The sequence below is a fragment of the Heterocephalus glaber genome, unplaced genomic scaffold, assembly GCF_053883595.1.
Source record: "Heterocephalus glaber isolate CG9 unplaced genomic scaffold, H.glaber_assembly_v1.0 deba00001610, whole genome shotgun sequence".
NCBI classification, from domain to species: Eukaryota; Metazoa; Chordata; class Mammalia; order Rodentia; family Bathyergidae; genus Heterocephalus; species Heterocephalus glaber.
The window spans coordinates 33,193,870-33,208,023 of record NW_028258381.1 but is presented as its reverse complement, the minus strand read 5'-3'; the positions used below and the strand labels follow the sequence as shown (position 1 = coordinate 33,208,023).

At 37.2% G+C, this 14,154-nt stretch overlaps 1 protein-coding gene across 7 annotated transcripts in view; it reads right to left on the bottom strand.

Annotated features, from left to right (window-relative positions):
* Nucleotides 1-14,154, bottom strand: part of LOC101697194 (putative C-mannosyltransferase DPY19L2) — a 69,626-nt gene that overhangs the window by 4,132 nt on the left and 51,340 nt on the right. The window contains exons 15-21 of one of the 7 annotated variants that reach the window (XM_013070401.3): nucleotides 12,862-12,933; nucleotides 10,480-10,526; nucleotides 7,669-7,693; nucleotides 6,056-6,175; nucleotides 4,992-5,166; nucleotides 3,594-3,693; nucleotides 1,972-2,097 (exon numbers count right to left, since the gene is read on the bottom strand). In XM_013070401.3, coding sequence (XP_012925855.2) covers nucleotides 1,972-2,097; nucleotides 3,594-3,693; nucleotides 4,992-5,166; nucleotides 6,056-6,175; nucleotides 7,669-7,693; nucleotides 10,480-10,526; nucleotides 12,862-12,933 — 665 coding nt within the window. Of the gene's footprint in view, nucleotides 1-1,971; nucleotides 2,098-3,593; nucleotides 3,694-4,991; nucleotides 5,167-6,055; nucleotides 6,176-7,641; nucleotides 7,694-10,479; nucleotides 10,527-12,861; nucleotides 12,934-14,154 lie in introns of all 7 variants that reach the window. The other 6 variants (XM_021254600.2, XM_021254595.2, XM_021254596.2 and 3 more) reach the window with 6 other exon arrangements.

Below are 14,154 nucleotides of genomic sequence, written 5' to 3'. Positions count from 1 at the left end.
AAGATTTACACAATAAAAAACCCTTCCAATACTGCCCTATGTGGTACCATCTGCCTGGCTATTCATCCCTTTATGTTTATCTGTGTTTTTGTACAGTGTTACTTTCCTTTTGCCTGACAGGCTTTAGTTTGCATCTCTTGTAGTGCAGGTTTGGTGTTGATAACTTCTTTCAGCACTAGTATGTGTAACTAATATTCACATTGACCATTTGCAATGCATTTCTGCATTTCATTTCTTACTAACTTAAGTAACTAACTTACTAACTTAAGTATTATTTCTTACTAACTCACAGGGCAGTGATGGCGAACGTTTTAGAGCGTTCAATGATAACTGACAGCCGGCTGGGGCACTCATGCCATAGGTTCACCACCATTGTTATATGACTTCCAGTCCATTGTATGGTGTAGGCCTATTGTAGACCTGATTGATTTGAAAGTCTTTATTGACTTTCATTTAAAAAAGATAGTTTCACTACAGAATTCTTGATTTTTTTCTTCAGTACTCTAAATTATTATCCAGTGTATTGATTTCTACTTCTGATGAGAAATCAGACATTTATTATAGCATTTTTTTCCCCTCTTGTTATTTTAAAGATTTTTCTCTATCTTTGTTTTCACTGTCTGATGTACCTTGCTCTGGATTCTTTGAGTTAATCCTAGTTGGATTTTTTGAGTTTATGGATCTCTAAATTAATGGCATTTACTAATCTTGAGAAGTTTTTGGCCAACATTTCTTTACATATTTTTTCTGCCACTTTTTCTTCTTATACCTTCTGGTGTTACGATTTCCCATGTGTCAAATTACTAAATAATCTTAAACAGGTCTCTGCTATTTTTTTTCAATATTTTTAGTCCCTAATTGTTTGGATTAACATTTTCTCGATCTACCTTCAAATTCACTATTTCTTTTTGCTTTCTTTTAAATCTTTTGTTGAATACATTTAAATAATTTTCATTTCAATTATTCCAGCTCTCGGATTTCCATGGGAGGAGGATGTTTTTATTTCTTGGTTGGAATTTCATAACCCTTCACTCACTGGTATCATGTTTTCCTTAATTCTTGGAATATATTTTTCTTAATCCTTTGTATATATTGATTTACTATCTTTGGCTGCTAAATCCAACATCTGGTACTACTTGAATCAGTTCATACTCACTTTTTATTTTGAGAGTATTGGTATATCTGGTGTTTTTTTTTTTTTTTGGTACGGGGATCGAACTCGGGTTCTTGCGCTTGCGCAGCAGGCGGCGAAACCACTGAGCTAAATCCCCGGCCCATCTGGTCGTTTTGATTGAAAGCTTTTTAATCTTTTTTTCTACATATGGTAGGTGGTTTTGATTGAAAATTGGACACTGTAAACAGTGCAGTGTAGTGACTCTGGAATGTCTTGTCTCATTGTCAGTTTGTCTTTGTCATTGTTGTTGGAGAAGACAATGACTTTGCCTGGGACTGCTGTGTGAGCAGCAGCTGACACCCTCCTCGGAGTCTAAACAAAGGCCTCAGGAGCTCCACTGAACACTTCACATTGTGCTCATTTCTAGAACTGCGAAGTTCAAAAAATTTTAAATTGTAATTAGTGATATTTTTCTTAGGTCATTTTTAAGTTATGTGAAACTTTTAACTTATAATACTCAGCTATAGGAGGAGGAGGTTAATATTTCATTGTAAATTCAACTGCATTTCAGCATCTTATGAAAAATGGTCATAAAAATTGTGAAAAAATAAATTTAACAAAAACATTTTAAATATAAATTCAAGACATTAAAATATATTTTTGGAATTGGATTCTATTTAAATGATGGTATAATCTTACTTCTCTAGGTGAAATGATTTTAACTAAAATACCAGGGTAATAGTTTAATGAAATTTATTTTAAAAAGACAGTCTTGATGAACCAGGACTACTGTTATAACGTGAAACACTTGTTACTTTAAAATATGGCACATCATGTAGCACAGGAGGAATACTCACTTGGTTCTCACAAAACACCATGCTTCTTCTAAAACATAATAATTCACAAGTAATTCAATTAATTTATCTCTCACTTCTTTGGCAGATTTTCGACTATACACAGAATAAACTATTTTTGTTCGGGCCCTTTAAAATGAAACAGCAATAATTATAAGAAGAATTTTAAATACATGATAATGGACTAAAGAAAACTTGCTAGCAACTTGAAATTATAACCTTCACTGGATGGAGTACTGATATACATGAAAATAACATAACTTACTTTTGAGATAGCCCTTTCTACATTCTTCTGAATGTATTAAACCTTACAGCAGTTTGACTGTTGCATATTCTGCTTGTTACTGTACAGCCTAGTCTAGAGTTATAATGGGTAGCAGAATATGAGCTCAGGATATAAACTGTGCTTCACATAATCCACAATAATAATTAATCTGCACAGGGAATACATTCTGATGGAGGCTGAAGATAGTGAAAAACAGGTTTCAGTAGATAATTTAATTGTTAGAAGCTCAGAAAAATAGGTGAGTTGAAGTTGAATACAGAAAATAGAATATGTATGCCATGGGCATCTAGGGTGTTGGAGCAGGTAGAAAAAGCACCTCACAGCACTGGGGATGGTGCTCATGGGAGACGCTGGCCTAGCATGTACCAGGCCCTGGGGTCAATCCCCAGCACTGGAAAAAAAAAAGTAAAATAAATATGCATATAAAAAGAAAAAGCACCTTACAGAATCACAGGAGGTCACTAAGCTATGGTACAGGAGATGGTTTGATCGTCAGCTGCAATTCTTATGAAATCCTGAACAAATAATCATTTGTGCAGTAAATGTTACTTAGGATTTGGGGCATATGGATCCCTATCCATCAGAACCAGACATACAGCTTTAAAAAATTGCCTCTTGGGGCCGGGGATTTAGCTCAGTGGTTTTGCTGCCTGCTGTGCAAGCGCAAGGACCTGAGTTCGATCCCTGGTTCCAAAAAAAAAAAAAAAAAAAAAAAATCACCTCTAACAATAGGCCAAAAAGAGGAAAAGATTAGTTAGCAGAATGATCAAAATGATTTTTAAAAACCAGTCATGTAAAGAAAACAAAACTTTTAGCCTTCCATGTAAACTAGTTTTCACATTCAGCTAGCAAAATACCCTAAATTTTCATCAAAACAAATTTCATAAACTTTTTCTGCCTTTTTTAAAAAAGTCACTGGCCATCAGCAATATCTAGAATGTTTCTTAAATCAGCCAGAGGTACTTGTAGAGTGTACAGCAGAGGCTGTGAGTGAGGTGGATTCAGCTTCCTCCCACAGCTACTTATGAGTTTTCCTGGAACAGATTCTATTTCTCTCCTGTCATATATATGACACATTTTTCATTAAGCAAAAATAGGTTTTGTTTTTTTCACTCTTCTGAGATTCATTAAGACTTACTCAGAGGAAAGAGGTATGTACTGTCATTTCTGGATGATTATTATATATTTTTTAGCCTCTAACACAAATACAAGGGTTACAAGGATGAAAGTGTGTGTGCGTGTGCGTGTGCGTGTGTGTGTGTGTGTAACCATTCCCTGTCCCTCAGCACCAGCAGCAGGCAGAGCGTGAGTCAGGGCGAGACAGCCAGTGGTTGCCAACCTCAAGTCTGCATCCTCGTAGTGTGGGTGGTTCACAATGGGGTGCAGTGTGGACAGCTTGATGCTCGCCATTGTCGGCATGATGCCTGCAAAAACAGCATCTGAAAAGCAAGAAAACCAAAAGTTAAACTTATCCACAGTATTTGAATTCAAATTAAGAAAGATGAAGCATATTTAAATAAAAACCACAGGGTTTTGGGTGAAGGTCATTGGTAGAGTGCTTGTCTTGCATATTCAAGGCCCTGGGTTCACTTCCTGGAAACACACACACACACACACACACACACACACACACACAGTAATCATGGACATCATTCTTTTTATTCACTCCGTATTTACTCATTGCCTGCTATTCTAACAGCTCACTTTTGTTACACTGGTGCTAGGGTCCGTGCTCAATATTGTCCCAAGGATTAAGTGATTCCACCCGCACGCCTCTATGAGGGGAGAGCTACACTTCCCGCACAGGGGCAGTGAAGTGAGTCACCCAGGCTGCACACACAGAGGATGCACCGCTCAGCCTCTCGGCCTCTTCCTGCCACGTGGGAGCAATGCACAGGAAGCGGGACAAGGGGATATTTCATATCTTGCAATGAAGTTAAAGCGCTTAAAATGCTAGGAGATGAGAGACTGCTATGAAAGGCAAGTCTCAGGGTGCATTTTCTCAAAGGACGCCATGTGTTGTGAAGAGTATGGTCTTGTGGATGTGCCAGAGGACACTGCGGTCTCTCCTCAGATGGTCTGAAAATACTCATCGTTATGTTCTCTTTGTTTCCTCTGTCTGAGTGTAGATCATTCATACATTTCATCAAGCCAGTTCATTACTTATTAGTGGTACTTTTTGAGTGCTGTGTATGCATTTGGTCAGAACTAGGAATATATCAAAATCTACCACCTGCCTTCCGTTTCTGTCTTATTTATTGGAGACCAAAAGACCCAAAGCTTACTTTCTGACATTTTTGTATGATAAATGTTCATGTAATTAGGAAGGTTATGATTATTTTTAATCAGCACAATAAAATCAGTAATAAAAACAAGGCATGTTATTCAGGTCAACCGAAACAACTGAATGTTTATTTTCAACTATCACAAGTATTCTCAGTGTTAACTTTGAAGGAAAACACAAAATATAGTATCTATGAAATGCCGGTAACACTGTATCACAACAGACTATTAGGCCTCGCCTGGGAAGGATCACAGTTCAAATTTGAAGCACAGTTTGTATTTAATGTGTATCGCTTCCATACCCCTGTAAAATCAAGAAATAGTCAAAACATTGTAAGTTAACTCCTGTAAGTCAAAGATCATCTAAACACATACACACAGATGAAACACTAACTATGTGTATGGGTGTGGTGAGTGTAAAAGTGAGGATACATATAACTAAATAGCTGTGTACCTGGTCTGGTATTGTATTTGATCCAATGTAGAAGTTCTTCCTGAGGCAAATTAATAAATTCTCCTCTTATTCTCCATTGATTCTGGAGGTTTGCACAGCCTTGTATTGACATCATTATTGCAATTCCAAAGATAACATTCTCAAAATGAACTCTGTTAAAAAGCCAGCCAAAGAGCTGAAATAGAGACAAACAAACAAACCTAGTTATTTATAGTTTTACACAAAAAGTGCTATAAGGTCAAAAATAAAATTCTCACCTTATTACTCAAGGCAAGGCATATTACCCTTTGCTATCAGCAAATAAATATACATAATTTTCATCACCTATCACTTAAGAACAATGAATATGTTCAAATTACTGGGCCCAGGTAAAATGGAGCTTTCTCTCCTCTCAAAATAATTACAGAAGGAATATCTGATCCCTCTAGCACCAAGGGTTAAGATTAGCGCATTATAACTCTGAAACATCCTAGAACTCAATCCTTTATCATGTAGCTGCCTTTTATGAACATCTTGATTAACTAGGAAAAATCTATTAGCGGTGATACCTACCGCTCAGGAAAACAGGCATCATGATATTTTCAGACACACTTAGGTGCTTAGAGGTGACACAATTCTAGCTAATTTATCTAGCTGTTCTGCACATTAGACACAGGAAGAGAACCACAGAACTGACAGCTTGTCTTTGGATTCTCTGAGCCAAACAGGACTATGCTAGAGCAATTGCTCAGCATCTGCTCAGTACTCAACGAGTATTGCAGGGTGGCTCTGGAGGGCTGGAGGCTGTTTGTGGACCAGACACCAACAGGGAAGGGAAAAAGAAGGGAAAATACTTCTCACTCATCATAGCAACATCAGCTACACTCTAGGAATCATTTTCAAAGCCATCCGATGTCCTTTTGCATACTCAATAGTGAGTCATGAACTATCATTTTAAATAATTTAGGTTAGCTAACTTTAAAACACAGTATTTTTATGTTTTAGATTACTCAGCAAAGCCCCGGCAACCATACCAAAGTTGCTATAGTTCTCACAGTCCAGCTGCACAACAATGGACACCTTACCGGTCGAGAGCAGATCAAGGAAGCCATAACACATATGTGCGGTGTCAAAAACAGCTTCAGTCTCAAAATCAAAATGGCAAGGGCAGCAAATGCTAACAACTGCAATGCGTGAAAAACCAGCTATAAAATACAAAACAAAATGACACTTTCACTTTACGTATTTTACAGCAAATAAAGGATATTAAACTATTAGTACTTAGGCCAAATCTAACAGATTACTATGCCTATTACATTTATTCATTCAACAAAGATCCACTGGATGCCTGTTATAGGCCAGGCACTGTTGTGGGGCTTCAGATACAACTCTGAGCGACTTTCGCCCTTGTGAGGCTGAGATGTTAGTGCATTTAGGAGGGACTGGGACCAAGCAGACACAGCAAATAAATGAACCCGTTACAGGCCAGTACAGAGTGGTAAGTTCATGGCCAAGAGCCTGGACTGCAGGATGGGCTGTGGGCCTCAGGTGGGGGCTGTACTGTACGTAGGATCGTAGGATCATCTCCATGGACTGCATGGAAAAGGTGACATTTGAGCAAGGTTTGCACAATGTGAGAGGTGAGCCTAGGGGCAGAAATAGGAGTGACCACTTGTCGCATGCGTGGTCACTCAGTGTATAATAGGACTGACAGCAGTACAGGAACTCGATCATTTTAAAAGGAGCAGGATATCCATATAAATGCTTGTACTAATGAGCGGGGCACCCTACTTTGATTTAGGTGACAGTTCTACTGAGCAAAGGTTTCAAAGAAAACTTCTCTAAGAGACATAAAATATCAACTCAGTAGAAAAAGGGACAATGAATAAGGGCAAATAACTAATGCAACAAAAAGCAGGTGGCAACTAGATGTTTATGTTCTAATTCACTAATATTCAAATTAAATGTTAAAGATAAAAAGGTATTTCCATTTATAAAATTAATATTAATACTGCATGTTAGAGAGAAAGCAATAAAACAAGCATTGCCAAATAAATTGGTACATTTTCGTATTTCAAAATATTTATCAAGGCCTAGGAAAGAGCCAACTCCCTTGACTTAAACTGCCATTCTAGGAACTTATCTAAGAGAATAATCAAAACACAGAGATGCTCTACAAAGATGATCACTGACATATATTTAACAGCAAAAAAAAGGAAACAACCTAAGTGACTAATAAACAGGAATAAGAAACAAATTGCCACATTTCCACAGGTCCATGGGCAATAAAAATGATACAGTAAAAGATTATTCAATGGCGTGGAAAAGCTTCCCGGATATAAAACTGCATATGTACGAATATTAATTCTGTAAAAAGCCACCCATGAAAACATCTGTACACACACACACGCGTGCGCACACACACGTACACACATGTACAAGGTAGTGTAGAGGAGGATGCTACAGACCATACCAAAAAGTTAATGGGTTATTTTTGAATGGTAATTGTTCTGTATTTTCCAAATTGGCTTCCAAATCCCTACTACTATTTAAATGTCAGAAAAGACTGGAGAGAAGGGTCAGCAGAAATGCATTACCAGCACTCAACAACTCAAGCAAGGCAGCGCCCTCATGAATTACCTTTGAACTAGAATTTAACACAGTAGCCTACCAGAGAGTAAAATGAGGAGACCTTTACCTCACCATGTTCAAGCAGCTTTTTTCTGAAATAAAACAAAAATACTATCTATTTACTGAATGCTCATTAGAGTATAATTATGTAAGAATAACTTCATTTATTTTTACATTTTTGATATTTGATTCTCTATAAATGAGTTTGCAGCATAAATAAAAATAAAGATTAGATAGCACTACTAAAACATCATTAATTTAAAAAGCATAATTCACAGTCATTGTATTTAAAGTATGTCAAGTAGGGTGTGGTGGCACATGCCTGCAGGCCCAGCACTTGGGAGGCTGACGCAGGAGGCCTGCATGAGTTTGAGTGCAGCCTGGGCTACACGGTGAAGCCAAAGCCAGCCTGAACTACACAGTGAGACCCTATCTCAAAGAAAGAAAAAAAAGGATGTCAAAACGCTATTCTTTGGTTACGATAAAATGGGTTTATTGATTCCCAGAAATTGCTGTACTTTTGGAAGGATAAATGACTAGAAAGGCTTTCTATTAAGTAGTCAAGCTATGTACGATAATATAATACTTTAGAATAATTACTGTTGCAATTTTGATTTTTCATAACTATAAACCACGTGCATACCCTTGTACATAACTCTTTTGCAAGGATGTCTGAATATTTTTTTAGGGTAAAGTTCTACAAGAAAAATTCTTGGGTAAACTTTTTTTTTTTTTTTTTTTTTAGTTACAGAAAAGTGATACTATTTACTAAATACTTATGTCCAGTGGGTAGTGAATACAGCAGGAATAATATAGATATCATTATTAGCCTCATAAACTTAGATTCACAGATGAGGTAAGAGACTATACATTTAATTGTTCCACCGAGTATTTTATAGAAGTTTTTATGGGGTACGAGGGCCTTCCAACATGAACTTGGGGTAGGAGAGAGAAGGGAGACCGCATTCAGAAGAAATTCAGTGGCACAAGGACCTGCGGATGTAACTAAGAGTGCGTCCAGGGCAGCAGGGGTCACCACGCCACCGTGACTCCACGGCAGCCCCTTGCTTCAGATGCAGCCAAGCGCAGGACGTTTCCCCACTGCTCCAGACATCTTTCCGGTACAGCCGAGCTCTGCAGTGAGCTGCTACGTTAAGGGAAGAAGTCCAGGAAAGAAGGAACTGTTAAACTGCCAAGGATCCCCCACAAAATACTGATGGAAATAAATGTAACAGCTGATTCAGATGTGCATACACAAAATGAAAACAGTAAGAAAGTTAAACACCAGGCTGAAGGGGCAAAAATTTTGATGAGGATAATAACTGGAATTTTCATTTAATACTCTTTTATTTCTTGCATTAATCCTGTTTCCTGAGAGGTCAAAATTTTTGCCCTCCCTGTCTTGGAGCCAGCTGATCATGGACTGAAACCTTTATGAACTGTAAGCCAAATAAACCCCTTCCCTTTTAACTTGGGTGTTGGGTGTTTTGTCTCAGCAATGGGAGAAAAGTAACTAACACAGAAGTTTTGTGTGTTTTCAAAAGAGCTGACTAAGACCTTAGGTGCATTTGTTGAAGTCATTTCCAAAGTAAGGGTGATGACAGACCCTCTATACTTGGTTCTGGTCAGGTGGGGGCCAGGGCACCCTGAAAACAGTCACACAAGAACACGTGACAGATCTGGGGTATTTAATTTGATAACAGAAGGTTGAGGAGCACATGGCCACAGGGTTCAGATATTTGAGAGGGTGTAATGAGGCAGGGGACAGGAGTGAGGATGGCAAACAAGCATCGCAGAGGAGAAACATGACCTGCACAAGGTGGCAAAGACAGCAAGAGACTTTAACAGCACCTTCCTGCCCTTTTTATTTTATTCAGACGACTGGGATTAGGGTGGTGCGGGTGGTGCCAAACTAATCACTCACATGTAGTGGTTTAGTAATCACACGCCCTTAAGCCCAGCATCACACATTCCAGATTCAACTCCCTCTGGAAAAGAAAGTCCCACCTCATCCACATGAGCTTTGGGGGACATCTGAACACAAGCCATAACAACTGCTAATTAAAAATAGAAGTGTGGAGGGCCAGGGATGTAGTTCAGTGGTGCCACACCTGTCGGGCCAGTGCAAAGTCCTGAGTTCGATCCCTGGTTCCGCAAAGAAAAGAAAAGAAAAGAAAAGAAAAGAAAAGAAAAGTGTGGAGTATAAGTTTCATGAAAACTATGTACAATTTTCACTATTTTTCTGTAGATCTAAATCTGTTCTGGAAAATAAAGGTCATTAAATAAAATCAAATGACATACTACAAACATATAATGTAACTTGAGTTATTTCCCTCAAAAGGAAGTTGCTTTCAAAATTTACTTCCTGTGTCCAATAGCAATTTATTTATGTGGATTTATTTTATAAGTCATGTTAGATTTTGTTGCCATTTATTTATGCCTTAATTCTGGTAACTTCCATGAAACCACTAAAATTTGATACAATAGAGATTTAACAATAAATATACAGCAAAAAGACTGTTCACAAATATTCTGCAAAACAAATAAGTATACCTTCTCTAAATGCTAAAAAAAAATGGCCTAAATAAAACTTTAACTTATTTCTGTTTAATGATTTTAATTTCTAGTGATATATTAAAATTAAATCAATTTAAATTTTGAGTTATTTCACAAATAACTATATTTCCAATGCAAATTAAAATAAAAAAATCCATAAGAACAGTTGTCTTTTTTTTAAAGACAACATCTAAATTTGGTACCTATCTCTTTAGTTATAATGGTTAAGCTTAATGTACACTTATATTTGAAAAATTTGCATTTCACTAAGTTATTTAATCATTAACATAGTATGTTTTTAACACAACTGTGATATAGTTACCTTAGGTAAGTGTTTGTAGATAAGGCACGTAAAACATCATGAATAGTCTGTGAATAGAATCAAATCAATGAGCTTTTTCTAAGGAATGTTGCAACATTTTAAATGTTCTGATTAATGCAAAGACTACCACTGAAGGAAGTATTTTTTTATGTTAAAATGAGTTTTCAAGAACAGTTCAATCTCAGCTCTCTCACAGGTAAAATGCCTTTTAAAATGATAACTGTTGTTCTATAAGGAGTGTTGGAATAGATCTTCAGATGCCCTTGAGCTCTGAGGCCCTAAGCTTCCCTAATGTGGATAACTGCTTACTAGTGTTGAAATCCACATTTTTCCTGGGCAGGGGAGGAGGATCAGCAGATTGGTGTCCACGCAGGAGGCAGCTTCTCCTGTGCACCTGCAGGGACTGTTTTATCTCAGCCTCTCTAGCAAATGAGGATCTCCCTCCTCTAACCTACTCACCTATGTTCTAGCGTCACTCAGAACTCTAGATTATAATGAATTAGCTATGGACATATAAGCCTCCATGGTTATTCTTTCAAACCAAAGTGACTGCTACAGGAGGCTTAAGAAACTCATCAGAATGGACCTGGTAATGGTGAGTGCTGGAGAAGAGGAAGTGTGGAGTTGGCCTGAGATGTGAGCAGGAAACACAGAATATTTAAGGATACCTTAAAATTTCTCTCTCCACAGGTTATGTGGCTTATAGCTCAGAGATAAACATGTAAAAATAATACATAGTTGAACCTGGACTCTAATTGAAAATGAAATGTAAGTTTAGAATTTTTCTCTCTCTGATTCAAGAGCATTCCTCATAGAAGAATGTTTCAACTTCCATAGAAACGTGTGTGTTGTGCAGTTGCTAGTCCACATGCACAGTGGGGCTTGTGGTTATGTCTGAGGACTCTTAATGAGTTCATGAGTCTTGGTTTTTAATTTAAAAAAATACAGTACCAGCCGGTCTACCTAGCACTTTCTCCTGCCCCGGCTGTCTCTCCACTGAATATGAAGTCCATTCATGGATTAGCCCCTAAGTGGAGCCCTTTAACAATGTCACAGCTGGCCTTGATGGAACAGAAATGGGCACTGGGGAAAATCTTCATCTAGGGAATGGATAGCAGCAGAACTTGTTCCCACCTGGGTAGGTCCCTCTCATTTCCTCTGTCCTGACTGTCTTTGAGCAGTCCCTCAGAAACTGGATCAAGGGGGAAACAGCACAGATGTAGAGGCAGGTGACTGCCCACTCATAAATTATTCATATTCTATGTGAAAACAAAGGAACGAGGCATGTGGCATGGGGACATACACAGTTTGCCTTTAAATACAGAAAACTCCTCTCATTAGGAGCACAACTGGTATAGTGGCAGAGAAATCATGTTATTGGTATCTGCTGAAAAATATAAAGTAAATGCATAGTGACAAGGCAAGACAACTGGTAAACAATATTAATAAAGATGGTTCAGAAGAAAAGAAATACAAATCCCTAAGGGCCCACTGTCATGAAAGGGGCTTTCAGACACATCACTCCCAGACCAGGCACAACTGGCAGTGGTATTTTAAAGATTATCTCTTTCATTGTGACATTTCTTTCTTCTGTTGTAAGAACACTCAGTGTGCAGAAAAAGACATTTTTAAAATGGCTATACAAAGCTAGGTGTGGTGGGGCATGCTTGAAATCCCAGAACTTTGGAGGCTGAGGCAGGAGGACAGTGAGCTCCAGGCCCTGTGTTTCAAAAAAGAAAAAGGAGGAAGAGGTGTGTTTGTGTGTGATGGAAGGGATAGGAGGAACAGGAGAAGGAAAGAAAAAAAGAAAACAAATGGTCATACAAATTTTTCCTGAGTTTGTCTAATGAAAATAGATAAAGACTTCTTTGTGCTTTACATGTGAAAGGTACTGAAGTCATCACCGTATTTTTCTTTCTTAGTACCTATCACAATTGTAATTCTTTAATTATGTGTGTGATTACTTGCTTAGTGTTTCCATTTTTCACCCCCCAGGACTGCCCAAGATTGGGGTGGCCATGTTTTATTTTTCCAGAGTACCTACAATGTTAATGTGGTTCCCCATCCATAGCAAGGGATTGACAAAAATCTTTTGAAAGAATAAATAAAAATATATTTAATAATGTGGATCTCTATAAAAACAAAGACAAAGAGAGACTCAAATAAAAAAATGCAAAGAAAGAATTCATCCTATTTAAAAATAAAGAATCCTGAGCAATTAGCATTAAACTATTGGTATTCTTTTTTTTTTGGTACCGGGGATCAAACTCGGGTCCATGCCCTTGTGCAGCAGATGGCAAAACCACTGAGCTAAATCCCTGGCCCTCTATTGGTATTCTTAATCTGAACCTAAAAAGAAGTGATAAAAATTTTTTAAAATACCTTTTTAAAGATAAAACAAGTAATCACCATAACAACTGGAAGCAATAACGTTTTTGTGTATCTCAGTGGAGTCTGAAAATTGAATCAGCAAATTACTGATAATAGTTACTGAATTTTACATTAACTTAGTAAAAATCTATGTCAAGATGACTGCCACAATGATATTCCTTAAAGGTAAAATATATGTTATTAGCAAGCTACTTATTTGACAACTTCCACATCCTAATGCAAGAATCAAAATTATAAAACTATGCAAGTATTAAAAAAGATGAATGATAAACCTATTAAACCTAGAATTAGCTAAGTCCATTATGTTTTCCTTTATTTGGATCTGTATTTTCTTTATTTACATAATATTAAGTTTCAACAAGTGTGTTACTGCTCCCTGGGTCTAAGGTTGTTATTTCCTACGTTGCAAAGCTCCATTATTTTCATCTATGAAACAAGAGCAAAGAAGCAAGAAAGCTAGCCAAAATAATTCCTGGAAGTATGAAAAGATGCAGAAGTAATATCAGCCAAATAATCCTCATGACCTATTCTGGTGATAAGGAGTGATTTGCCATGTAACAACTACATTTCTTGAAAGCAGGAACCAGGTCATTTTCCTCTTCGCTGGCCTATAGCAAACTGCCTCAGATAATTACTGGCCAATAACAAGTTTCTGAATGAGTGACTGGTTAGATGGAGAAGAAAATGAGACATTTTATTACTGCATTTACCACTAATTTAGAATTTATCGTTATTAGATAAAGATTGATCCAGTGGCAACTTTTTCCTGTTCCATGAAGAAAAAAGTCAGCCTTGGATAGAGGAAAGCACACTGGCTTGGGAGCACCAGGATCCACCGAAGCCAATGTGCTAATTTTAATTTTGGTTCCAGTGTGCACATTAGGCAAATCTTTTACGCATTGTTTTTTTTTATCTGAAAATGGAAAAATTATTTGACATGGTCATTGAAATTTCTTTCTAGTCTTATTTTTCAGGGTCCTAAAAGGAGGCAAATATTTTAAAGCTTAACAGCTTGAGCATGTTTTAAAAGGATTATGTCATGTATTTTTTTGGTACTGGGGATCGAACTCGGGTCCTTGCACTTGCGAGGCAGGTGGTGGAACCACTGAGCTAAATCCTGGGCTTTATCATGTATTTTAAGTTTCTAAAATTTAAATGAGTTTTGTGTACTTATTAAAAGTTATTAGCAATACCCTATTAAATTTTTAATTATATCTGGGATACTGATAAAATAAAACTGGATTTCTTAAAAAAATAAAAACAAGAATGTGGATTTTATTTTCC